Source organism: Vulpes lagopus, chromosome 2 (genome assembly GCF_018345385.1).
Source record: "Vulpes lagopus strain Blue_001 chromosome 2, ASM1834538v1, whole genome shotgun sequence".
NCBI classification, from domain to species: Eukaryota; Metazoa; Chordata; class Mammalia; order Carnivora; family Canidae; genus Vulpes; species Vulpes lagopus.
The window spans coordinates 110,673,318-110,699,710 of NC_054825.1; the positions used below are offsets into that span (position 1 = coordinate 110,673,318).

The 26,393-nt window shown below is 38.4% G+C and overlaps 1 protein-coding gene across 1 annotated transcript in view; it reads right to left on the reverse strand.

The window, feature by feature from the left end:
- The window catches only part of PDE10A (phosphodiesterase 10A), a 295,228-nt gene that overhangs the window by 15,765 nt on the left and 253,070 nt on the right, over positions 1-26,393 (reverse strand). The window contains exons 17-18 of the mRNA XM_041729791.1: positions 25,351-25,506; positions 14,297-14,469 (exon numbers count right to left, since the gene is read on the reverse strand). Of these exons, the coding sequence (XP_041585725.1) occupies positions 14,297-14,469; positions 25,351-25,506 (329 nt within the window). The remainder of the gene's footprint in view (positions 1-14,296; positions 14,470-25,350; positions 25,507-26,393) is intronic.

The window sequence follows — 26,393 nt, forward strand, 5'->3', positions numbered from 1 at the left end:
CCCCTTGGAAAAACAGTTCTAATGTGCAGCAGAATCAAGGAAGGGAGCAGTTGCTCATGTTTTTTTGAACAGGAATTACTCAAGCAAGAAAATTGGGAATGAGATATAAAAACTAGCAACATTTGGAGTTGATACCTATCCCTTCTGTAGAGTGCCCAACTGAGCTATTTCCAGCATCGAAGTGAAATACATCTGCAACCTGCAGGCTCTGCTGGAGAAACAGCTGTCCAGATCCAGGTGATGCTGTCTAGGGAGTGTCGGAAGCAAACCCGCATTAATGACAAGGACGGCTGGTGGAATACACATCTAGTCACAGGGAAATGATGTCTGTGTTAACTCGAGCATAATAAGAGGCTCTACAAGATGGAGAGATGAAGGGCTTGCAACAACAGCCATGAGATCAGCTCTGAACCTTCAGAGAAGCCACTGTGGTTGCATACTACACCTGCCATCTTGAAGAATGGCCCCAATTGTGCAATCCTTTATGTACATTGAGACAGAATCCTCATAAGGAGACCCATGGAAGGCCACCAAACCCACGTCAAATGTGGGAATATTTCAAACGTTACTAATTCTAAACTGGGTGAAAAGCCTACTCATCACTATGCATATTCTGTGGGCTGCTTCTGAGCTCACCAACTCCTAATCCACCTAGAAAGAAGATTTGATCTCATCTGGTGAATTAAAGACCATTTTATTTACTTTTTAAATGATTTCATCTAAAAACTGATAGAATCACAAAATCCATCTTGTTTAAGGACAAAACACTTGAAGCAAAAATAGTTCATATTTTACCACATGATCGTATTTCTGGATTGTATATTTTTGTTTCTCATACTTTAATTTAGGTGAAATATATATAGAATGAAATGCATACACTTGATGGATAAAGTTCAAGGAGTATGACAATGTTACAGTCCCAAACCACCACATCGATGAAGACAAGGAATGTCTCCAGCACCCAGAAACCCCTTCTGTCCTTCTCCCAAGTAGTGGTCTTTCCCTGACCCCACAAATGCCAGTCTGATTTCTACCACAATCCCTAACACCGTTAATTCATTTGGCCTACACTAGCGCTTCATAAAAATGTTTTCTTATAGAATATATAAATTATTTTGCTCAACAAAATGTGTGTGACTCATCCATGTTGTTCACGAGTCAGCAGTTCCTAATTTTTAAAACTGCTGAATAGAACAGAATTCCATTGTGGAAATGCCAGAAACTGTCTATCCATGCACCTGTTATTGGACATTTGAGGTGCTTCCAGTTTAGATGTATTATGAATAAGACTGTGGGAAACATTTGTGTCTGAGTCTTTGTGTGAACAATATGCTTTTATTTCTCTTGAGGAACCTAAGAATGGAGTCACAAAGTAAGCATATATTTAGCTTTATAAAAAACTTCCAAATTCTACCTAAAGCAGTTGTATATAGATTATTCTCCCACCAGAGTATGTTAATATTTTAGTAGCTCCACATCCTTGCCAACACCTAGGTATTATTGGTCTTTTTAATTTTGGCCATTCTAGGGAAACATGTAGTGGTATATCATTGTTTTACTTTGGTTTTCTTTACATCTAAATATATTGAGCAAAATTTCACATTCTTATTGGCTTTAGGATCTGAAAAAAACTTTCATTCTAGGGCAACCACTAAAAAAAAAAGTTAAAAAAAAAGTATGATATGGTAAGAAAGGAGAGAAAATGGAATCATATAAAATCATCAAATAAGCCACAAAAGGTGGAAAAAGAGTAAAAGGCAAAATAGGAACAAAGAATAACTGTGAAAAGGAGAAAAGAGTAGTGAATATGGTATATATTATGCAACTATAACAATAATCACTTCAAATGTCAGTGGTCTAAATACACCAATTAAAAAAGGTCATCCGAGTGGACCAAACAACAAGACTCAACTCAACTATATGTTGTCTATAAGAAACTCAGTTTAAATATAAAGACATATAGAGATTAAAAGTCAATGAGTGGAGAAAGATACCAGGCTAACACTGTTCACAAGAAAATGGGAACAGCTATATTAATTTCAGACAGAACAGACTTCAAAGCTAAAGTTATCAGCAATAAAAAGGACCATTTCATAATAATAAAGGGATCAGTTTTCCAAGAAGATGTAACAATTATCAACTTGAATAAGCCTAACAACAGAACATTAAAGTATGTGAAGCAAAAGCAGACAGAACTGCCAAAGAGAAATAGATAAATCCATTATTATAGCTGGAGATTTCAACACCCTTCTATCAGAAATGGCAGATCCAGACAGCAGAAAATCAGTGAGGACATGTTTGAATTCAATAAGTCCATCAAACTATTGTATATAGTTGACATCTGTAGACATTTTATCTAACAACTGTAGAAAACACACTCTTTTCAAGCTCACATGTAACATTCAACAAGACAGACCATGTTCTAGGCCACAAAATATACCATAACAAATTTAAAAGAATGGAAATTATATACTACACGCTTTTAGATAACAATGGAATTAACTAGATAGCAATAACAGAAAAATAGCCAGAGAATCCCCCAAATACCTGGAGATTAAACAAAAGCACTTCCAAATAACACAAGTCATAGAAGAAATCAAGAAAAAATTAAAAGTATTTATGGCTAAATGAAAATGAAAACACAATACAACTTGTGGATGCCGGGAAAGATGTGTTTAGAGGGAAATTAATAACATTAAATGTACACAATAGAAAAGAATAAAGATATAAAATAAAAAACCCAAGCTTCTGGGATCCCTGGATGGCTCAGCGGTTTGGCACCTGCCTTTGGCCCAGGGTGCGATCCTGAAGTCCTGGGATCGAGTCCCACGTCAGGCTCCCGGCATGGAGCCTGATTCTCCCTCTGCCTGTGTCTCTGCCTAACTTTCTCTCTGTATCTCCCATGAATAAATAAATCTTTAAAAACACACACACACAAAAACCAAAAAACAATAAGCTTCTCTAGCTAGTCTAAACCAAGGGAAAAAGAGGATACAAATTACTAGCATCAGATATGAGAGAGAAGGTCACAACAGATCCCAACGACATTAAAGGGATAATGAAGGAATATTCTCAGCAACCTTAAACCCACAGGTTTGATAACCTGGATGAAATGGATCAATTTCTTGAATGATACAACCTGCCAAAACAAACAAAAAGAAATAGATAATTCAAATAGGCTTGTATCTATTAAAGAAATTGAATCAACAATAGTTTTCCAAAACAGAAAGTACCAGGCCCAGATGGGTTCAGAGGGTGAATCCTACCAAATATTTAAGACAGAAATTATACCAATTCTCTATAATCTCTTTTAGAGGACAGAAGTAGAGGAAACAGTTCCTAACTCATTCCATGAACCCACCATTACCCTGATACCAAAACTGCACAAAGACATTAACAAGAAAACTGTAGCCTAATATCTCTCATAGCATAAATGCAAAAATCCTCAACAAAATATTAGTAAATCTAATATAATGCTGTATAAAAAGAATTATACAACATGTCCAATTATGATTTATCCCAGGTACCCCGGTATGTAAGTCAGGTTCACTACTCAAAAGTCAATTAGTGTAACCCATCATATCAACATACCAAAAAGAAAAATCACATTATCCTGTCAGTAGATGCAGTAAAAGCATTTGACAAACTCCAACAGTCACTCATGATAAAAGCTTTCAGTGAACTAGGCATGGGGGAACTTTGTCAACTTGATAAATATCTATAAAAATCCTATAGCTAACATTATACTTCGTGGTGGGAAACTCAAAGCTTTCCCATTAAGATCAGGAACAAGGCAAGTGTGTTCTCTTTCACCACTCCTTTTCAATACTGTACTGGAAGTCCTTGCTAATGCGATAAGACAAAAAGAAAAAAAAAAAAGGAAAGAAAGAAAGAAATGTTATACTGATTAGAAAAGAAGAAATAAAACTGTTCACACATGGCTGTCATAGAAAATTTGAAAGAATCAATAAAAATGCTTCTGGAACTAATAAATAAATAATTACAGCAAGGTCACAGGATACAAAGTTAACATACCAAAGGCAGTCATTTTCTATATACCAGCAACAAAGGAGTGCAATCTGAAATTAAAAACAATTGCTATTTACTTGGGAGAGGCAAAACACAATATTGACGGAGAATGAAGTTGGAGGATGGACACTACCTGACTTCAAGATTTACTATAAAGCTATAGTAATCAAGACAGTGAGGTGGAGAAAGAATGGACAAACACATCAATGGAACAGAACAGAACGCCCCAAATAGACCCACATAAATACAGGCGAATCACCTGTGACAGAGGCAAAAGCAATACAATGGAACAAAGATCATCTTTTCAACAAAGGGTGCTGGAACAACAGGACATCCCCATGTAAAAAAAAAAAAAAAAAAGAATCTATACATACAGACCTTTAACGCTTCACTAAAAATTGACTCAGAATGGATCACAGACCTAAATGTAAAATACAAATTTATAATACTCCTGCGCAGGGATACCAGAGAAGAGTCTGTCACTGTCTTGAAGCTCTCCTCTACTGCTGGCATTACACTTTGTAAACACTCGGCACTTAGTAAGGGTTAGCATACAGATGGAAAGGCTGATGTTAACCACTGGGCCTGAAAGCACTGAACACCTGGCCCCGGAGCACTGAGGGTGACGACGAGTTCTTCTCCCAGTTGACTCTTGCTGTGGCTGCACAAGCCCCTGGCCAAGCCTCAACCCAACAAGGCACCAGTTGATCTCCTGTCCTGTCCTCTAGGGCAGAGCTTGTTCTTCTCCTTGGTATCCCCTCCTCCCACTTCTCTGGGACTTCCTAGAGCTGTCTGTCCAAGTCTTTTGGCTGCTAGAAGCATCTGCTCCAGCCTAGAAACACAGGGAATGGAAAATTATTCAGCTCTAGGCATGTCTACACATTCTTCATCTTCCCAATAGTCCGGCTGGTTTCTTCTTACCAGGACACAGAGAGCCTCGTTTGCAGAATCTCTGAGTCTGGCTAGCTGAAGGCCCCTGCTCTTCTCTTATTGGCACAGGCCAGCTGTGATAACATCCTCACTGAAAAGGCAGACAACGATGGGATTTCAAGGGCTCCAAGGAACAGAACAGAAGGATGAGGGCCTTTTCTGGTGAAGCCCAAAGGCTCCCACCCATGTGCCCACATGTGCCCAGTTTGAGTCACACTGAACTCACCCTGTCCCACTGATTTGGGTGTTAGTTCATGGCAACTCTGATTACAAACCGGATCAAATCATGCAGAGTTTTTGATCCTGTGTAATGCTATTGTGAGAACGAGCTTAACTGCTTTCCAGTATGGTCATTATTACTCTCTTAACTTCTCTTCTCTATGATACCTCGCATGAGTCATGACAGGAGACTCTCACAATCCCATCCCCACCCCTCCTGTACCAAGAAGCTGAAAGGTGAGATTCCTGAGCTTTGTCTCCCCAAGTCCTCCCTGCAGGACTGTGATTCTGGATCCAAGTTAGAATATCAGGAAACCATGACCTGGTAGATGTCTTTTTATCTAATCACTCCCCATCCAAGAGGGACAACAGGTGTCTGTGCTAATTTACCTGGCTGGGCAAAAGGAGGCCCAACAGGCACAAAGTGGGGCTGCCCTACCCAGGAAGCCCCACTGAAGTCTGGCCAGATCTTCCCTCCCCAAAGTCAAGTCTGTTTATCCCCTGGGTAACTTGGACAATTTTGATTGCAGAAGACAAAAAAATCACGTAGGCCTCTGTATTAGTTTGCTGGAGTTGCTGTAACAAAGTACCACAAACTTGGTGGCTTAAGCAATAGAAATTTATTGTCTCACAGTTCTGGAGGCCAGAAGTCCGAGATTCAAGGTGTCGGCAAGGTTGGTTCCTACTGAAGACCATGAAGGAAGGGTCTATTCTGGACCTCTCTTCTTGACTTGCAGTTGGGCACCTTCTCCCTGTGTCTTCACATGGTCTTCCATCTGTCATGTCTGTATCTAAATTTCTTCTTCTAAAGGTATCAGTCGTACAAGATGAGGACCCACTTATGTGGCCTCATTTTATCTAATTACTCTTTGAAGTTTCTCTCTCTCTCTCTCTCTCTCTCTCTCTCTCTAAATACTGTCACATTCTGGGAATTAGGACTTCAACCCAGGCATTTTTTAGGGGACACAATTTAGCCCATAACAGTTCCTAGAATACAATTTTATTTTGAGGATATTCAGGTTCAGAACTAAGCTGGGCAAATGTGGATGGGCCTTTCCACAACATTTCCATTTCCTCAGATGAAGTCAAATCTTTCTCTTTCCACAACCTTTCCATTTCATTATGTGTCAATCTTCCTATTAGACTGGAAACACTGGCAGCAATTAGGCAAGTAGCTGTCTCACTCTTTGCTTCATATCCACCTGGCCCAGGCTTGGCATGTAACAATCTGTAGTCATGGAACTTTGGGTTTCTCTGTGCTTCTGCTTGCTTCTTTCACTCCTCACCGGCCAATCCCTCAGGAGCCTCTGATCCAACATGCTCACATTTCAGAGAGACATTCCATATCTTATATTTCACTTTATACCATTTATATTATCATTTAACCTCCTTTAAGGTCATTCACATGTTTACTTAAAATTTATAAGGTAAATCTTTCATATAATTGTTATTTTGTCTTAATATTGATTTGTAAGACTTACATAAGACCTAAATACAGAGAACATTTTTCTTACATTGTGTAGCTTTTCACTTCCTTAAAGGTTTTGAAGATTGTAAGTTCTTAATGTGATAAAGTCCAATCTATCATTTGTTCATTTGAAGGTTAGGGCTTTCATTTTGTTTCTTCCAGCTTCACTGAGGTATGATTGGCAAATAAGAGTTGTATATATTTAAGTTATACAATGTGATGATTTGATACATGTACACACTGTGAAATGACTACCACAAATTAACACATCCAGCAGCTCATATAGTTACTTTTTGTGTGTATGATGAGAACACTTAAGATCTACTCTCTTAGCAAACTGCAAATATAAAATATAGTATCATCTATAATCACCATTCTATAATTAGATCCTCAGACCTTACTAATCTTACAACTGAAAGGATGTAGCCGTTGACCGACATCTCTGAAGGTTTGTACTTTTTGTGTGCTAAGGAATCTTTGCCTACCCAACGTCATTAAGATTGTCTCCTATGTTTTATTCTAGAAATTTTTATTATTTTAGCTTTTACATTTAAGTCTACCATCCAACTAAAACCTCAGTAATTCAAGAGCCATTTGTTGAACAGACTATCCATTCCTCCATTGAATTTTCTTAAACTTTGGTTAAAAATCAATAGGCTATATATAGCATGTCTTGTGTAATCTGTTCCACCAATTTATTTGTCTACCCTAACACCAATACACACTGTCTTGATTACTGGTACTTCATAGTAAACCTTGAAATTGGGTAGTGTTAAGTCTTCCAATTGGGCTTTTGTTTGACAAAACTGTTTTGACTATTTTAGATCTTTTGTATTTCTATATAAATTTGAGGTTAGTTTGTCAAAGTCTACAAAAAAGCCTGCTAAGGTTTCAAGTGGGATTACACTTTTGGAGCATTATTTGCAGAGAACTGATATCTTAGCAATACCGATTTTTTGTAATTTATAATCATGACAAATCACTCTATTCGTATAGTACTCTTTATTTCAGAAATGGTTTGCATTTTTAGCACAGAGACTTAAATACCATGTAATATCTATTCAAGTATGCTATTTAAAAAAATGACACAGCATGTAAAATGGTTTTATTAACTTCAATTTCCAATTGATAGCTATTCATATATGAAAATAAATAATTTTTAAAAGGCTGATCATCTATCTTGTAAACTTGCTAAATTCACTTATTTAAGTCTAACAGACTTTTTGGAGATTCCTTAGGATTTTTTTAAAGCAGATTGTATGTGACTTAAAAATAAGGACAGATTTCCTTTTTCCTTTCAACTCTTATGCCTTTTACTTCCTTCTCACTGTAATGCACTGACTAGGTGCCAGCTCAAAGCAGACTAGAAGTGGTCATCCTTCATTTGCTTCTAGACTTGGAGGGAAAGTCCTTAATACATCACCTATCATCACAGTGACTATATAGTGTTTTCAAAGATGCTCTTTAAGACATTAAAGAAGTATTATATTCCTAGTTTGCTCAGATATTTCCCTCTATCAACAGGGGATTTTGTCAAATGCTTTTTCTGCATCTTTTGAAATGATCACATAGTGTTTCTTCTGTATTCTATTCCTGTGAATTATATTAATTAGTAAATGCTATTCCTGAGATAAAATCCACTTGTTATGCTTTATTATCTTTTTTTATATGTGACTAAATTTGTTATACTTTGTTATAAATTTTGCATCTATGTCCATGAGGAATATTGATTGATCTTTACTACTTTTGTAATGTGAGACTGTCAGGTGCTAGCATCAGGATTCTGCAGCCTTCATAAAATAAGGCGGTAAATGCTTCCTATTCCTATTTTCAGAAATATTTTGTATAAGATTGATATTATTTCCTCTATAAGTGTTTGATAGAATTCACACGTGAAACCATGAGACAGCCATAGATAGAGGTCATCAAATCTTATTCATATTCCCCTCAAATCTTTGGTGACCCAAAGACCAAGGTCAAAACAGAAACAGAACCATGCTAAAAATGCTTAAAAGCACATATCCATAAGTGTAGGGTTATCTATGAGAAATTTAATCAGCTACTAGAAAAAAAATCAATTATTTTTAGAGAAAGATACCAGATTCCAGAAAGATGACACAGTATACTTATCCACAATGTACTACATAAATAAAATAGATTCATAGAAAACTCAGTGGAGATGCAGACAAGGATTTTTGAATTACTGATGTGTCAAAGAATCTTCAGAAAAAAAAATATATGTCTGAATACAAAGACCAAAGTGATGGAGAATTTTGAGACAAAAATGCTACAAAAATGAACCAAAAATAAATCTCAGAACTGGAAAACACACTACTTAAAATACACCACTGGATGGAGTTAATAACAAACTGGGAAGGATTCTGGGAAGGATCAGTGGAATCAAAGGCACAGTACAGCCAATTACCCAAACTGAGGTACACAGAAGGAGATGAAAAAAACAATTCAGAGCTTCCCTAGCCCATAAGACAGCATTATGTGATCTATCACATGTATAATTGGAGCTGTGGAAGAAAAGTGACAAGTGAGACAGAAAAACATATTTGAAGAAAAATAATATGGAAATTTTTCTGTATTTCGCTGAAATCAGCAGCCAAGAGTCCCCAAAACCTCAGAGGAAGGACCTCAAGCAGGGTCAAGTGCCAGAAGACCACACTTAGGAACATTACAAAGTGCTAAAAACCAAAAGATACAGACAAAACCTTAAGAGTAGCCAGAATACAAAGACATGTTATATATAGAAGAATAAAAATAAGAATGGCCACTAACTTCTTATCAGGAAAAAAAGATGAAGGCCAGGAGGCCATTGAACATTTTCAAAAGAAAATCTATCAACTTAGAATTGCAAATCCAGCAAAAATATCTGAAAAGTGAAGCCCAAATAAAGGCATTTTCAGATAAACAAAGGCTGGAGGAAAGTGCTGTCAACATACTGTAAGAAATGTTAAAGGAAGTTCTTTAGACTAGGGTAAGATAATACTACTAGATAGAAAATTGGAATTGCCTGAATAAATATGAATCACTGGAAATGGTATATATGTGGGGAAATAGGACATGTGATTTTTCTTTCTTTTAAAAAATTCTTTAGTAACCAACTGACTCTTTCATTTAAAATATTAGCAACCTACGTGGGATACAAAACAAATGTATCGGTATCATACTTAACAAAGCATAAAGACAAAAGGGGGTATATAAGTGGATGGTTTTTTTCAAGTTTTTTACATTGTATGGAAATGGCATGATATTAATTCAAAGCAACTGATAAAAATGGAGACTGTAAACTGGAGAGGAACCACCTAAAATATAGAGAGGTATAACAGTGAAAGCCCGTAGAAGATACAGAAAGAAGTGCTGATAAAAAAAAAAGAAAGAAAAAGAAAGAAAGAAGTGCTGAAGGAAACATTCAATTAAGTCAGATGAAGGCAGGAAAGGAGACACAAAGAACAAGCAGTTAAAGAGAACACAAGTCAGATAATGAGACAACCACAAATATAGAAACAATAATGCAAACAGAACAAACAGTCCATTAGGAAGTTAGTGATTTTGGGTCTCAAGCACTTGCAGGTAACAAGACCCACTCTAAATATAAAGTCACAGAGAAGATGACAATAAAGAACTAGAAAAAATGAGACATGTCACAAGTAAGCATAAAGAAGCTGGTGTGCCTCTTAACACAGAAAACTCTACAGCAAGAAGTATTACAGACAATAAAAGAGAATTAACTCCTCATTGACCAGAGGGTAAATCATAGAGAAGACATAACAAATATAAATGTGTAAGCATTTAATAAAGTTTCTAAACACATGAAGCAAAACAGAGAAATATATAGAAATTCATAACTTTATTTATACTGGAAGCTGTATTTCCAGTTAAAAATGGGGGAAAAATATGTTCACAAGTGATTAAATCTATAAAACAACCATATAGTTTTACCAAGAGATAGGACCTGTGTAGACAAGCTATAAAGTGTTGTCAGGATTAAAGACTCATGAAATAAGTCAATCAGAGAAGGACAAACATTATATGGTCTCATTCATTTGGGGAATATAAAAAATAGTGACAGGGAATAAAGGGGAAAGGAGAGAAAATGAGTCGGAAATATCAGAGAAGGAGACAGAGCATGAGAGACTCCTAACTCTGGGAAACGAACAAGGGGTGGTGAAGTGGGAGGTGGGCGGGGGTTAGGGGTGACTGGGTGATGAGCACTAATGGGGGCGCTTGATGGGATGAGCACTGGGTGCTATGCTATATATTGGCAAATTGAACTCCAATATATTTTAAAAAAAGGATTAAAGACTCATGCCAGTGTCTTTGAAGACAATCTACTTCCATTTTCAAGTGAAAAAATAAACACAGCTGCAATGAAAAGCCAATGTGGGTATTTTGAACTGATAGCAGAATATTTCTTTTTAAGTATTCATGATGAAGGGGATAAAAGTCATGATGTCTATAATTTACATTCAAAGGGCACATCGAAAAAAGAAAGGTTGAAATATATGGTAAAATGTTAACAATTTTTGAATGCAGGTAGTGGGTATAAATTGTATATCTCAATATAATTTCTACTTTTTTATAAGTTTGAAATAGTTTTTAATAAAAAATATTTAAAAATGTATTTATTAAGTAACAGTTCCCATACAATTTTTAGAAGGTAATTGAAAGATGAAGATGATCTTACTAGGTATGTATAAAGTTTCAACATAGTTTCAGTAATCAAAACAGTATGAATATAGTGGAAGATCAGGTAATTAGTATTTAAATGGCTTAAGGAATCCAAACAATTATCCAAGTTTAGATGAAAACTTCAATCAATGGAAAAAAGAGATTATTAATTAAATAATATTGATTCAACTCACCAGTTATAAATAAAAGACATAACTCCAGAAGAACTAAGATCTAACTATGAGAATCAAAACCATAAAAATATACAAAACTATTAACTAAGTATTATATATATTACTGTGAGGACAGCGTATATTCCTTACACAAGACAGGAAACCAGATTTGATAAAAACAAATGGGAGATTTGACCTCATGAAATTAAATTTCTTTATAGTCAAAAGAAAATCTGAATAAAATTTTTGAAAATAGCCTAGAGAAAATATTTGTAACATATAACAGAGAAACTCTTAGCACCCTTAACAAAATATATAATGTACACTTATTTATCATAAAAAGTAAACAATTCAACAAAAAATATACAAAAGCTCTGAACAGACATATACATAGAAGTAGGAATAATAAATGGCCAACAAACATGAAGCAATCTGTAATACAGAGAGCTATCAGAAAATGGCACATTTAATGAGCAACAATTTTCACCCACATGTTAGGAGGAGTATCTATTTTTAAAGGACCAATAGGTCAACAGGTAAGACTAAATAAGCAAGTTTATTGCAGCATTATTTACATTGCAAAATTCTAGAAATATCTGACCACCAGTATGGGGAAAGTTTTAATAAGCCTTTATATTGTTGTACCCCATCTTACAAGGTGTTATGTAACTCCTAAAAACAGGGAATGCATCCAGTATAATCACATTTTTATTAATAAAAAGCAGAGGACAGTATGTTTGTGTAGATATAGTGTACAGACAGACACACACACCCCAACACAGAGCTTTGAATAAACACAGAAAAGTACATGGGATGATTTTAATACCAAATAGATTGCTGGCATGGAATGCAGAAAAACAGAATATTCTTCTTATATACACTTCTGCACTCTTTGAATTGTTAAGACAAACATGCATTACCTTTAAAATTAACTATCCAAAATTTAATCATCCATAGGTAGACAGTATACACCATTAACACACACACATATGCATTAAGGACCAAATATATTATTTGTAATTAGATTTTAAATTTTCTATTTTAAAATATTATTGTAATCATTTTGCTAAAAATATATGAAAGAAACTTGATACTAGTTACATGACTCTTACTTATAACCTAAAAAAAATGTATGTGTATGAGTTTCAGCAAACCAAAGGCTACTTTCATCCAGGGTCTATTTTCCTAATCTTATAAACAACCATAAGAAAGAGAACTGTAAACAAACACCTGTTTTTACAAGAGCTACACACAAAACCTGTTGCAAGCAGAGGAAGATGTGCTGGGAAGAACCTCTGTGGCCCATAATGACACTGACCCCTTCCATGGTCCTGGGAGGGCCCTGGCAATGTGTTCAGACTGCCCTAGGTGAAAATAAGGTATCTCTTTTTTCCTTAAACAGGGTTCCCAAAATTGTCTAAATTTCAGGCTCTGCAAAATCTGGACCTGCCTATTTGAATGCAAACTGAATCACAAACAACGACGGCTTAATCAAAGGAATGGATATCATTTTACTACATGTATATGATATTTTTGAAGAGGTAAACTTTATTGCATATCTGTAGTCATTTGTAAACCTCATGTTTCGTGTTTGTGGTACCTGAGTGAATTGCTTCTAAAAGCTTTAAAGCAAACTCTTCTAAAAAAGAAATGTTATGCTTGTCCTTTTCCGATGGACTTACTTCACTCAGCATAATACCCTCCAGTTCCATCCACGTTGAAGCAAATGGTAGGTATTTGTCGTTTCTAATGGCTGAGGAATATTCCATTGTATGAGCACTGGGTGTTATTCTGTATGTTGGTTAATTGAACACCAATAAAAAATAAATTTATTAAAAAAAAAGACAGCTACATAGGTAAATATATATAAAAAAAAAAAGAAATGTTATGATCAATACTGAAGGTTCACAGAGGAAGAATGCATAGCACCTGAACAAAGAGAATATAGACCCAAGTCCAGCAGGACTAGCAGAGACCAGTAAACAAGTGTTCACAAATCTCAAGGTAAAGATGGCATCCCTTAAGATGGACTTGATCAGACATGGAAACCACAAAGGGAGAGTCCTAGCAGGAAAAGGTGGTGGTCATACCTACAAACTGACAAGAGGAAGAGGCAGGTTAGCCAGTAGACTGAGATCTACTATACAGATGGTGGACAGGTTCACCATGGACACACCTGATATATTTCTGAATCCATTAGTTAAGACATGCCTTCCCAGAAAAAATAAACCAGATAAATTTAGCCTGATACGTTAGAACATTTTAAGTAATCTAATTCTCTTTGTTCTGACTCCATGTTCATGAAACAAACTTTTGTCACTTAGTTTCCTAAATCCCAGTACTCTGATGTTTGTGACTAGAATTATGTTAGAAGAATAAGAAGGAATTCCAGTTTTATCCACCAATCACATTAACCCCATCAATAAGATCCGGATTCTGAAAAATGAATCCATTTTCATTTCCTTTTGAGTCTGTGAAGCCAATGACTAAACCTTGGACTGAAATGAATTCAAGGAGAGACCTCTTGCAAGATGACTTCTCTTTAAAAGTATCCATTCCTGTGTGAGCAGTTTAAGTTGCAATTCATATTTTAATTATCCCCACAATTCACACTAATTCTGTCAAATAAGGAAACATGCAAAGTAAATATAAAGTGCATGTAAAACAAAAAGAAAACATATAAAGATTTTTACATTTCTTCCTTCAAATATAAATTTATGCTAAATTATATTTCTGTTTTTAAGTTTATTTCAGATAATACTTCCTATGCTTCTAAACTTTTAAAAATTATTTTTACCTATGTGATTGATTATTAAGGTTTAGCGATCCGGTCTGGTACATCTCTTCCAACTGTTTCCTGTTTCCAAAGTATAAAGCAAGGTCTGTGGCAATGATGGCTTTGCGGATGATCTCAAGCACCTGTTCATATTCACTGGAGCTCAGGGTGGAGAAGATATTGTGCCCTTCCAACTACGGAAAAAACACAAATAAACACCACCAATAACAAGCACAAGCTCTAATCTTATGACATTTGCAGGTACTTGAAACAATACAGTTAGTCAATGGCATTTGGCACACAAATGACAAGTTTGGGGGGAACAAAAGGATAGTTTGTAATGATTAATGGAAATTAATGTGGTTTTGCCTTAAGCTACAACAATTATGTTACCATGTAAAGGATCTATTTCCTACAGTAACATCATTTGCTACCAAAAAACCCGAGTTATTTAAATATAGATCTAGTTTTTGGATATTTCTAGTAAGCTATTAAATGACTAGAAAATAAAATATTTAAGACATTTCTTCTTCTAAAGATTTTATTTATTAATTCATGAAAGACACACAAAGAGAGGCAGAGATATAGGCAGAGGGAGAAGCAGGCTCACTGTGGGGAGCCTCATGCGGGACTCGATCCCAGAACCCCAGGATCACTACCCGAGCCAAAGGCAGACGCTCAACCACTGAGCCACCGAGGTGCCCTTTAAAACATTTCTTCTTAAACTAACTTAAAACTTTAGTAATTTTTATATTAGATGGAAACTAATGGGTTATAAATCATGTATGTCTTTGTCCACTTCAGCACATTTAACAAATAGTAACCTACTTCCCCCATATCCTCGAAGAAACGGTTCCACAATCTCAAAATAAAAGTTTAGAAACTTTAGTTAAAATTTCTCCCAACGGGTTAACAATCCTTTTATGTAAAACACAAATTGCTGAGGTGAAAACACTGTAGGACCACCCCCTCTTCCACTGTGGTCACAGGAGGGAGAACAGCAAACTACACCCCGGACAAGACTACACACTGGGCATTTGCACTCTAGTACCTCAGCATTATTCTTTTGCATATGAATCTGTTAAAGTTTTTTTAGAATAACTTTTTCCATGGGCAGCCTGGGTGGCTCAGCGGTTTTGTACCACCTTTGGCCCAGGGCCTGATCCTGGAGACCCAGGATCGAGTCCCATGTTTGGCTCCCTGCGTGAAGCCTGTTTCTCCCTCTGCCTGTGTCTCTGCCTCTGTCTTTCATGAATAAATAAATAAAATATTTAAAAAAAAAAACACTTTTTCCTCTGAGAATCTTAAGTCTTTATTTGTAATTGAGATTAAAAATGGGTTGTTTTTATTCAAACAAAAAGACTGAAATAATATGGATGCATTCAATTTGTGGACTCATCAATTATTGTTAAATTATTCATTATTAGACAACATAGTCCTACTGTAACTGATTGTTTTCACTTGCTCTAAGCTATACTTATCGGCTGATAAAATATATTAAAAACTTGAAATTATTAAAGTATACTTTTTTTTTTTTTTTACAAAATCAGACATCTCACTAAGACGTGGCCTCCTTCCTATTACCCTGAGATAAGGCTGTATGTGCACCATTTTTTTTCAATCAGAATCATTATTACCTAGTTTTTAGCTTTTATAAATATTTAAATTATCCTATGATAAATGCAGCAAATTGAGTTATTTCTAGTTGGTTATTTTTCTGACAGTAATAATAGGAAGGACTTACATTTATAGAATGCTTGAAATTCACAAAACATTTTCAAAGACATGATTTCACTTTCAAATTATAAAATTTAAAGAACTTTCTGAAGAACTCTTGGGAATCTAATTGAAATGAAGTTATTTGTTGAATCATCAACAGGATTTTTCTTTGCCTGAAGAGTAATTGCGGTGCTTAGATAAACTGGTCATTTTGGTCATTTTTAGTAACACAATCTCACTTGAAGCAGCCTTCATGAATACGACAGCCAAAGGGTAGATGTGATGGCCGACTTCAGCTCAACATGAGGAAGAAACCCCTGAAGTTCGGTTACCACGGGGATGATGTAGGAAATATTGTGGGTGGAAGACTGAACCCAGGCTGCTTAGTCACTGAGGGGACAGGGGGAAGAGATTCAAGCTCTGGGAAGGTGGCTGAACTCAAACTTCCAAAAATTTTAGAGCAGGAAGTTAAAAGAAAAGAACTTTTTTCTCTGACTCCTGCTATGAAATCTGCTTTGCTTTCATTTCATCCTAACTCAAGGAAAAGTGGCAGTTTCCATTTTAATACTTAATGCCTTGTCACCTACGCTCCCAAAGCGTAAACACGTTTCACACTGGTATGCATGGTTGGTTCTCATGCACACATCTACTATTGGCAGGCTGTCAAAAGAGCAATCACATGTGAAAAATATTTATGCGCTTTATTACCAATAAACCATTAAATTGTAGTGTATAAAAATATTCTATCATACTGTTGAAAAATTTTCTTTAATCCCTCTAAAATAGGGACTTCTTAGCCTGGGTTCTAGAAATTGTCTCCAGGACCATAGAGTTACAAACTCACTGCAACTATATATATATACACACATACACACACATATATATTTAACACACACATATTATAAAAATATGTTTGCTGAGTGTGTCATCCTTAAGGACATCTCAAAAGTTTCCATGATCTACGGCAAATGCAGATGATTTTAAAGGATCTGTATATTGTTGGCTACTTCAGATTTATTATTTCTTTCATTGCTTTTCTTTTTAAAAAATTTTATTTAAATTCTAGCTAGTTAACATGCAATATTGGTTTCAGGGACTTTTTGATATGAAAGGAAACTAGGTGGAAAAGTTTAGCAGAGGTCCTTCGTAAGGGAAAGTTATAACCAGAACCCTTTTACTGCTTCCTTCAATATTTTGCAAGAGCATAGGTAACAAATACATGAACTGTAAACCTTTAAGAGGATCAATTACATATTTTTCAGCATTTTGCTCCTACCAAAGGAAAAGAAAATAAGGGAGATACAGCAACCAAACAGAGCAGATAAACAGCTTTAAATCTTAAAAGCTCCAATTTCACATTTGTTAACATTAAAACCTCATAAAATAATACAATACTTTTTATATACCAACTGGTGAGTTTATTATAGTTAATGTCCCAGGTGTCCTAGGTTATACTGTGTGAAGTTTATATGAATTTAAGGCAGTTCATCCCATTTTGTATCAATCACGCATTTTATATTGGGAAATGTGTCTAAAATCCAAAGATGGATGAACTACATATAGTCAGTCCTCAGGCCTGTGAGAGCATGAGTGGGCTCTGTTGCAGGTGCTCTGAGCAGCTGAGGTCTATGAGCTACTAGAGAGCATGGGCAATGCTGGAATCAGCTATGTGCTGGAAGCCCCCTGGTGACCCACTCCCTGGGTGGGTCATCTTTCAATCCCTCCAACTCTCAACTGGGTGACCCCACAGATTCTAGCCATTGACTGCACAGCCTCTGTTCTTCCCATCACAAGATGAAGAAAAGAGGTCTTTACTGATTTGGCAGATATTTCGTCTGCAAGGCTTCACTTTGTATAAGGATGTTCACGGGACAGCAGCTACTCTGCCCATGGGCCCAAACAACATGAGTTCATTCTGTGAAGGGCTCACAGCTTAATGGGAGAGACGCATATAAGCATGCAATAAAATGGATGGAGCAGTCTCCATGATGGAGAAGACCTCGGGCAGGGACACGGATTCTGCAGACAAGGAGGGGCCACAAGCATGCACGGAACAGCAGGAGACCACACTTGTTCCGTGGGAGCCACACAATTTCAATATGGCTCAAGCACATCGTCTGCATGAAAAAATGGTGACAAATAGTAAGAGTTCAAACAAAGGCCTTGTTTTTATTTATTTTATTTTATTTTATTTTATTTTATTTTATTTTATTTTATTTTATTTTTTTCAAACAAAGGCCTTGTGTCAGAACTGAAATGATCACCGGAAGGTGACAAGAAGGGTCAGGACAGGAGAGGCCTGTCCTACGACAATCACTCTAGCAACAGTGTGGGTTGCAGGTAGGTTAGAACTGAAGCGGAAAGACATGCTGATCCATCTTTCCTCAGCAAGCTTTTAAAATATTATTATTAATCACAAAGAATTCTCCTCAAAGCCCCATGCTGCTTAGTTCTATGAAAGAGATTCTTAAGGAAAGGCCCTGGGGCTCAGATTTTAATACCTGTATGCCAACCAGCCCAAGCCCACCGGGTGGGTTTAAGTCACCACCACAGGAAGCCATAGGCACGGGCTGAATCATTCAGGGGGTCTGACATGACAAAAGTCAACTGCATCGAGCATTCACAATGGCAACAGCTGGATATTTATTCTGATACTTAATCACCTACTGCATCAACCACAGGATAGGAAGTATAGTAGTACTGTAATTAAGAACTTAGGATTTGGAGTCAAACAATTCTAGCTTTTAATCCTGTTCACTTACTAGCTGTATGACAATGGACAAGTTATTTAACCTCTTTGATGCACATTACTCTTATTTGTAAAATGGAAATAAACTGTGATACCTGTCTCATAGAATGTTATAAAAATCAATGTGTTAATACGTGCAAAATTCTTAGGTTTCTGATTTATTTATTTATAGTAAGTATTAAGTATATAGTGTTTATAATGAGCACCTAATAAATGATGAAGTGATTACTATGATGATGACTGTGATGAAGAGAACAAAATCTACCAGTTTAACTGCAGCCAGAGCAAAGGGACAGAAAGGAAAATCAAACAAACATATATGCCCAGAAAAAAATTTGGTAGCCAAAGATCACTTTTATCTACTCAGAATACATCTACAGAAAGTGACAGGTTGAAGCTAGCCTCTGTGTGATAACTTTTAACTTATTAGTAAAGGCAGTGTTGGAGAGAAGTATGATAACTTTGCAGTAAATTCTACTTAGTACAGACAGATTGGAAGAATTGCTTGTTAGCAACTATAGGAAGTAATGAAAATGTCACAGGATTCCAAAATGCTGGGTATAAAGACAATTTTCTTAACATCTAGACATATTTCAGAATCTAGACAATTCAAGATTAATGGAATATTGAGAAAATTTTCTTTTTTAAAAAAAGATTTTTTTTTTAATTTTAGAGAGATAAAGGGAGAGAGAGAGTATAAGCAAGGGGAAGGAGAGAGAGGGAGAAGTAGGCTCCCCACCAAGCAAGGAGCCTGATGTGGGATTCGATTCCGGGACCCTGGGATCATGACCTGAGCCAAAGGCAAATGTTTAACTGACTGAGCCACCCAGGCACCCCAAGAACATTTTCTTAATAACAAGAAAGATTATTCCTAATTGGTCTTTTTTAAAATTTTGACTTTGAGTACTTGACATGGAATATTCACAGAAGGCAAACATACAGAAAAGGGTGGCTTTGATATTCAAAATAATCATTGACATCTCATTAGGAGAGAGAATAAGTGGATTTAATATTCTAGCACTAATGGTTCTACCACAATTACTAAAATGTGTGGGAGAGCTTTGGGTAAGGGAACAAAGCTTACTTGTTTTCTTGGATGTCACTGGTCACACAAAATAGTCTCCGTACTTGGAGGCATTCTACTTTTTGTTTCAGTATCAAGCCACCTAAACTCTTTGTTCTAAGGAGACTCACTCTCCCTTAAATAAAACTTGGCAGTTTCCCGTCTCCAAACTCTGTACTCACTGTTTTGCCTCTCCTGAACTCTTTTGCATCTGCATTTGGTACTTTCCCATGACCATCAAGCAGCCACCTCAAGAGACCTGGTGATGGATGTTCAGGGACAGGGATGAATAATGCAGGCTTATAATGGGCTTATAATGGGCCCGCATTGGGCTTATAATGCGGAGTAGGGGCAACGTAAACTCACCAACAGAACATTTCAATACAATGTGAGAGAAACTAAGATACATGTCTGTTTGCAGGCTCAGGGGCCATGTAATGGGGCACATGGCAGTGACCCAGCTGTGTGGGAGAAGTCATAAAGTAATTCCACTGGAAGAGGTAATACCTGAGCTGAACCTTGACAATAAGAAGTTGGCCCAAAGGCAGTGGGAGTATTACAAGTAGGAAGGATCCAGGCAGTGACACAGAAGCAAGAAACAGTCTGCAGCTAAGAAATATAGTACATACAACAGTCCTAGAATACCCAGGCGCCATTCACTAAAGACTATTCACTTTACAACTGGAATTTATTGGGGCACCTGGGATGGCTCAGTCAGTTAAGTGTCTGCCTTTAGCTCAGGTCATGATCTCAGGGTCCTGGGATTGAGTCCTGCCATCAGGCTCCATGCTCAGTGGGGAATCTGCTTCTCCCTCTTTGTCCCTCCCCCTGCTCGTGCTTCTCTCTCTGTCTCTCAAATAAATGAATACAATCTTAAGAAAAAAAGAAACGATTTATTCTTGACACCACAAAACCCACTGACTTTTAAACAGGAGAATAACATGTTTAGACATGTACCCGGGTGATGGGTTTGAGAAATGTGGATGATGGACTTGAGCCTGGAGAAAAGGTGGTCAACGAGGGAAGAAAAGGTAGATAACAGATGATAAAGGTTGAATGCGGGATGTCAAAAAGCGAGGCCATTGGTGACACACAGGAGGCGTAGGAGGGCCAGTCCAGCATGTAGTAGAAGTTTCCTGTCTGGAATGCCCAATGTGACCTATAGACAGCCTAGAACCCCGATCCCCAGGAAACCAGTCCTGATACCCTGATATTAAGAGGTAATGGGCAGCGCAGCAAAAATAAGAATGCAGATAATAAGTAAGACTACTTCTCTTACTTTATCCATGACCTAACCTCCTCCCACTGCCCACCGGATCCTTCTCAATGACGAAAGTGAAGACGAGCCAGGAACAAATACTCCTCCTGCCTTTCTGTGAAGTTATGTGTTTGTGCGTTAGACTGAGATTAGCTTTTTAAATATATTTTCTATTCTCTGTTTGTTGATGTTGCTGGGGTCAGCCAGGGGTGTGACAGTGCTCCCTCTAGTTGCCCAGATTATCCAGTAAGTAATAGTGGCAGCCACTCTCAGCCAGCAGGAGGTTAACAAAACTGACAAACTCACACAGATGCATAGAGCCTTGGGAAGGCCTGATGGACAGCTATCTCCAACCATTATATACCAAATTATTTATCTTCTATCGGGCCATGCTGCCACAGTTCCAGATCCACAATCATCTTGTAGCCAGAGTGATAAAGATCTGCGGAGATCAGGATGGCAACAGGCAAACCCCTTCATAATGGTGAACAATGAAGATAAACAGAGACACCAGAGGTATCCATATGCTACAACAATATATTATCTTGTCCCTTATTTTAGTGACTGGAAGTTGGAATTTTTATTATTACTCTATTACTATTACTCTAGAATATCACCTTAAATTGGTCAAATTTGGAGTCGTTTTGATAAAACATAAAATTGGCAGGCCCTGGCAACATGATGTGGGGGTGCGGGTGCAGAACGATGACTCTCAGGTCACCCCCCTGTGGTAGTTTGGTCATGGAGGCCACCACCAAAGGAGATATAAAACAATAGGCACAGGGCAGTCCCGGTGGCGCAGCGGTTTAGCACCGCCTGCAGCCCAGGGTGTGATCCTGGAGACCCGGGATCGAGTCCCATGTCGGGCTCCCTGCATGGAGCCTGCTTCTCCCTCTGCCTGTGTCTCTGCCTCTCTCTCTCTCTCTCTCTCTCTGTCTCTCTCTCTCTCTCTGTGTCCCTCATGAATAAATAAATAAAATCTAAATAAAAAAATAAAACAATAGGCACAAATTTGGTCACACCTAATGCCGAGTTCAGGTGTTTGGAAACAGAAGTCCCCCTGTGCCCCAGGCTGAGGCACAGGTGTGAGAGCCACAACCAACGGGTGATGGAGAAGACTCCAGAGAGCAGCCCAGTAGAGCAGTGAGAGGAGCTGCATGAGGACAGGGATCTAGATGCACACCTTCCTCACTCCCCACTCAGGCCTGCACTGCTCTCTGCCCCTCTGCAGGGAGGGTCAGGTGGCGGCTACCCCGGGCCTTTAACTGCGTCCACTTACTGGTACCAGCTTGCCTCATGGCTTTCCCTTTTTTCTTCTTGGAATATTTACTCCCCATAGTTAACATGCAGCTGGGGCTCAAGACCCTTCGTCAGCCCAAATTGGGCTGTTGGGGCCCTGAGGGGTCTGTTACATCAGTGTTTATCCTCCATCCCCCTTTCCTACCCACAGATTGTTTTCTTGTTTCTTTGTTTTTCCAGGAGTGGGAGGGGGATGTCGTTGGGATTATTAACCTCTAATTTCTATTTTCTGCCTGCTTTCCTCTCCCCTCAAGTCCTCTGTACGAGCTGTTGCCTTCAAGGGGCCCTTGGGGGATGAGGGAGAGGACTCACTCAGGGCTCGCCTCTGCTGTGTCCATCCTCCGTCTGGAAGGGAGGAGAGGGAGGGCCTCAAGGGCCTCAAGCTGGGCTCTGGGTGAGGCCTGGCCCCCTCCCAACCTTGGCTCTAGACTGTTACTCCCAGCTTTGGGACGTTTTCACATCAATGACTATTTTAAAATTAAAACTATTTTACTGAAATGGCAAAAAAAAAAAAAAAAAAAAAATCAAAAAAAACCCACACCACATGCTCCAACGGAGCAGGGATTATCACATCCCCTCAGCCTACAATGGGTGTTGGCAGCTGTGAGGAGCTCAATAAATGCTATGAAAATAAAATTCAAGGGGCAGTTAGAGATGGATCTGAGAAGAAGTACTCAGAGAAGTATTGTGAGCATAAATGTCAAATCAGCATGGAGTAGAGGAATTTCCAGAAAAAGAAGGAAACCTTCCCTGGATACTCTTGCCCATGGAGGTAAGGCCATCGGATGACCCTGCTACATTTCTCCCTGTCCCAACTCACACAGGAGGCTGCAGCTCAGTTCAGGATAGGGATTTGGTTTATAAATGGTGGGCTTTTCTTTATAAATGGTGGGCTTTTCGCCTAGACCTATGGCAACGCCCAGGGTTTCCTTCCAGCTTCTCCTCCTTGTGATCTGAGGAGGACTGTAAGTATGTTGAGTAACTGGGCTTCTCTAGAGATGAAGAACACAAGTGTCCATCTTCACTACGGCCTCCTCACTGACTGAAACCCCATCTCCAATAATCGGAATCTAATGATTCTTCAAAAGCTTCTTGCCAATAGCTGCCTGAACTGAATTTACTGCCGTGGGTTCTGCTTACTGTGCTCTGATCACTCTAGGAATGCTGCGTTGTGTAATGCAGAACCCGCACATTGCCGAGGGCTTGCTCAAAATGAGATAGGCCATTCTGAACCTGCGTGATTTATGGTAGCCAATGGGGCAAGTCTTGCAGCGCGGGGGCGGGGGAGGGGGCAAGTAGTTCAGGCCACCCCATCTGTACGTGGTTTGAACACTGCTATGTCACAGGCTTTAATTTTTTATTCTACCCAGCAGCTGTGTACTTTGTGCAAACCCTATTTCAAAACAAGTCCTATTATATTTAAAATAGGTTTTCCAAAGAAACTTTATAAAGGTTAATAAAATTATTTGCAGATTACACTGCTAAAAATGTTGTCATAATCAAATGTATGAATTAGGATATGGTAGTGAGTCTGAATTAACTCTAAATGAAGGCATCCCGATGTCATTTTTGGCATTTACTCTTCTTCCTATACAAACAGCCTGGAATCATGAGTAAGATCAGGGTACCTATAAAAACCATCATGAAGTTCTGTAAGTTTGTCATTTATAAAAAGCATGTTTCTATACACACACATACAGATATATACACACCCACACACACCTTTTATCCTGCTTAAATTACTAGGTAGGCACATTTGTATCTATCCATTCATCCACCTATACATACATCATCTTAAAAATAAAGAAAGGATTCGTGCTAAGGGGACAGCAGGAGTGTGATTTCCTACTGCTTTCAGGGACAGGACCAGCTGTGAACAAGTGGAATAATCCACTACCCACTGGATGTGGCTTGAAAGTCCCTGAAGTAGCTCTGTCTCTGACACTCCTCCACCGTGACCAGCAGGTAGCCAGCAGGGCACTTCAGCGAGGTCACCACTTACTTTCTGGTGAAGAAACAGGACCCAGACAGGTCCGTTGTGCTGGGTTTTGGAAAGGTCTGAGCATGCAATACTACCTGATGATCCCTGGGACACTTAGGATGAAGAGAACAAACAAGGCCAGTCAGGAGAAGCTGAGGAGAGAAAACCACAGCCTGGGAGCTCAAAGAGAGGCCCAGGCTGTGTGAGACTGGGAGATGCCAGGCTGCAGACACCCTCCTGCCTTGCACTTGTCCACCACTAGCCCTGCTAGACTTGCTGCTGGCGTTTATCACACAGCCCTGAGGAGCTCATGTCCTTCCTTAGACGCATTGCCAGAGGACCTCATGGGATTTCTCTTCCTACTCTGAGGTTGACAGCGATGGGAAAACAGAGTCCACTCCTCTCACATCAAAGCACATTTAAGAAACTGTCTGGGAGAGTAATCAAACCATCATGAATCAGATGACCTGATGAGCAGCTACCTGGTGAAGGTGAGTTTGAGGACGAATGTTTAAAGTGAAGACAGAGTGTATATATCAGACATTGAAGTGAGATCTGCCTGGGTCTAAATCAAGCACCAAGAATATCTTAAAAGCAATAAAATAAAAAACAGGACACATATAAGAAAAACTAAAAGGACTTCAGTAACTTAAAACCTTGATTTGTCTAACTCTCAAGATTCACTGTTCAGTATATTTGGATTTAAGAATATGATAATCCATATAAATAAGTTAAAGATGTGAAACAAACTTTGCCTTAAATATCAAATGTGGCTACAAAATATATATACATTCAAAATCTTCACCAAGGAATCATCATCAAAAAACCCCACGATTATCTGATGATGACTATACAATACAATGTTCTACAATAAAATGTAGCTGCTGTTGTTAGGAAGCCAGACCAATATCCCTTGTTTACTTATAAACCATTAGTACCCCTCTGGGGGCAGGGGGACCCCTGACACGTCAGAGGCAGCAGGTGGGCACGTGGCACAGGGGCTCACCTGGAGGATGGACACGGTCTGGGAGAAGTGGTGCTGCTCCATGGTAGAGGTGGAATAGAGAGCTGCCAGAGGGTGATCGAATTTCTGCAGGTAGCTGTTACTGAAGCCCCTGTGGTCCAGGTCATGACACAGACACGCGATTAGCAGTCCTTTGCGCTTCAAAAAATAACACAGTGCACAGATGTTCAAAACAAGGAAATGGATACGAAGGGATTTACAGCTTATCACTCCTATTATATGGACAGGCTCCTGCCATTCCAATAGCCCACATCCTTAGGAATCTTTAAAATTCCAGATGATCTAGCTTCTTTTTTAACCTCTTTGTTTTTCTGCTTATGGACTTGGCAATCAAATTATTCTTGAGTTTTCCGGCTCAGCTCTGGGGTGGTTATCAAATTAATGCAAATGTTCCCAAGAATTACAGATCAAGCAAATCTGCACAAGGGGGAGGACAGTTTCAGTCCTTCATTCAAAAAATCCATCCAATGTTAAATTCCAACGACACTATTGCTATTATAAATAAAGGAACATGACAAGTAAATCACACGGCATGTGACAAAATGCAAATTGTACAGGGAGAGAGAGAGAAGAGGCAGAAGCAGGGGAGGTGTTAAGAGACAAGGTGAGCCACAGAAAGTCGATGTGAGCAGCCTGGAGGGTGAAAGAGAGAAGCAGGAGGTTCGGGGAGAGGAGCACATGGGTGCTAGCTCTTGCCCGTGAACCTGCTCTAATGGTCAATCAGGAAGATGATGGGAGCTGTGGCCAGAAGACAGAGAAGAACAGCAGAGAGGGGAGACTGAAGATCTTAACAGTCTTAAAAATCCTGTGGTCCTTCCCTGGTTCCTGCAGAAAGCAGGGAAGGACCACAGAGTTTTTAGCAGAGAGTGATATCATCTAACTTACATGTTTTAAAAGATTACCATGCTGGCAACAACGGTACTGAGAAGAGACTCCAGGATGGGGAGAGAGACTGGTTGAGGAGGCTTTTGTAGTGAATCAGGCAAAAGTTCAGACCAGAGTGATAGCACTGGGGGCTCAGAGGA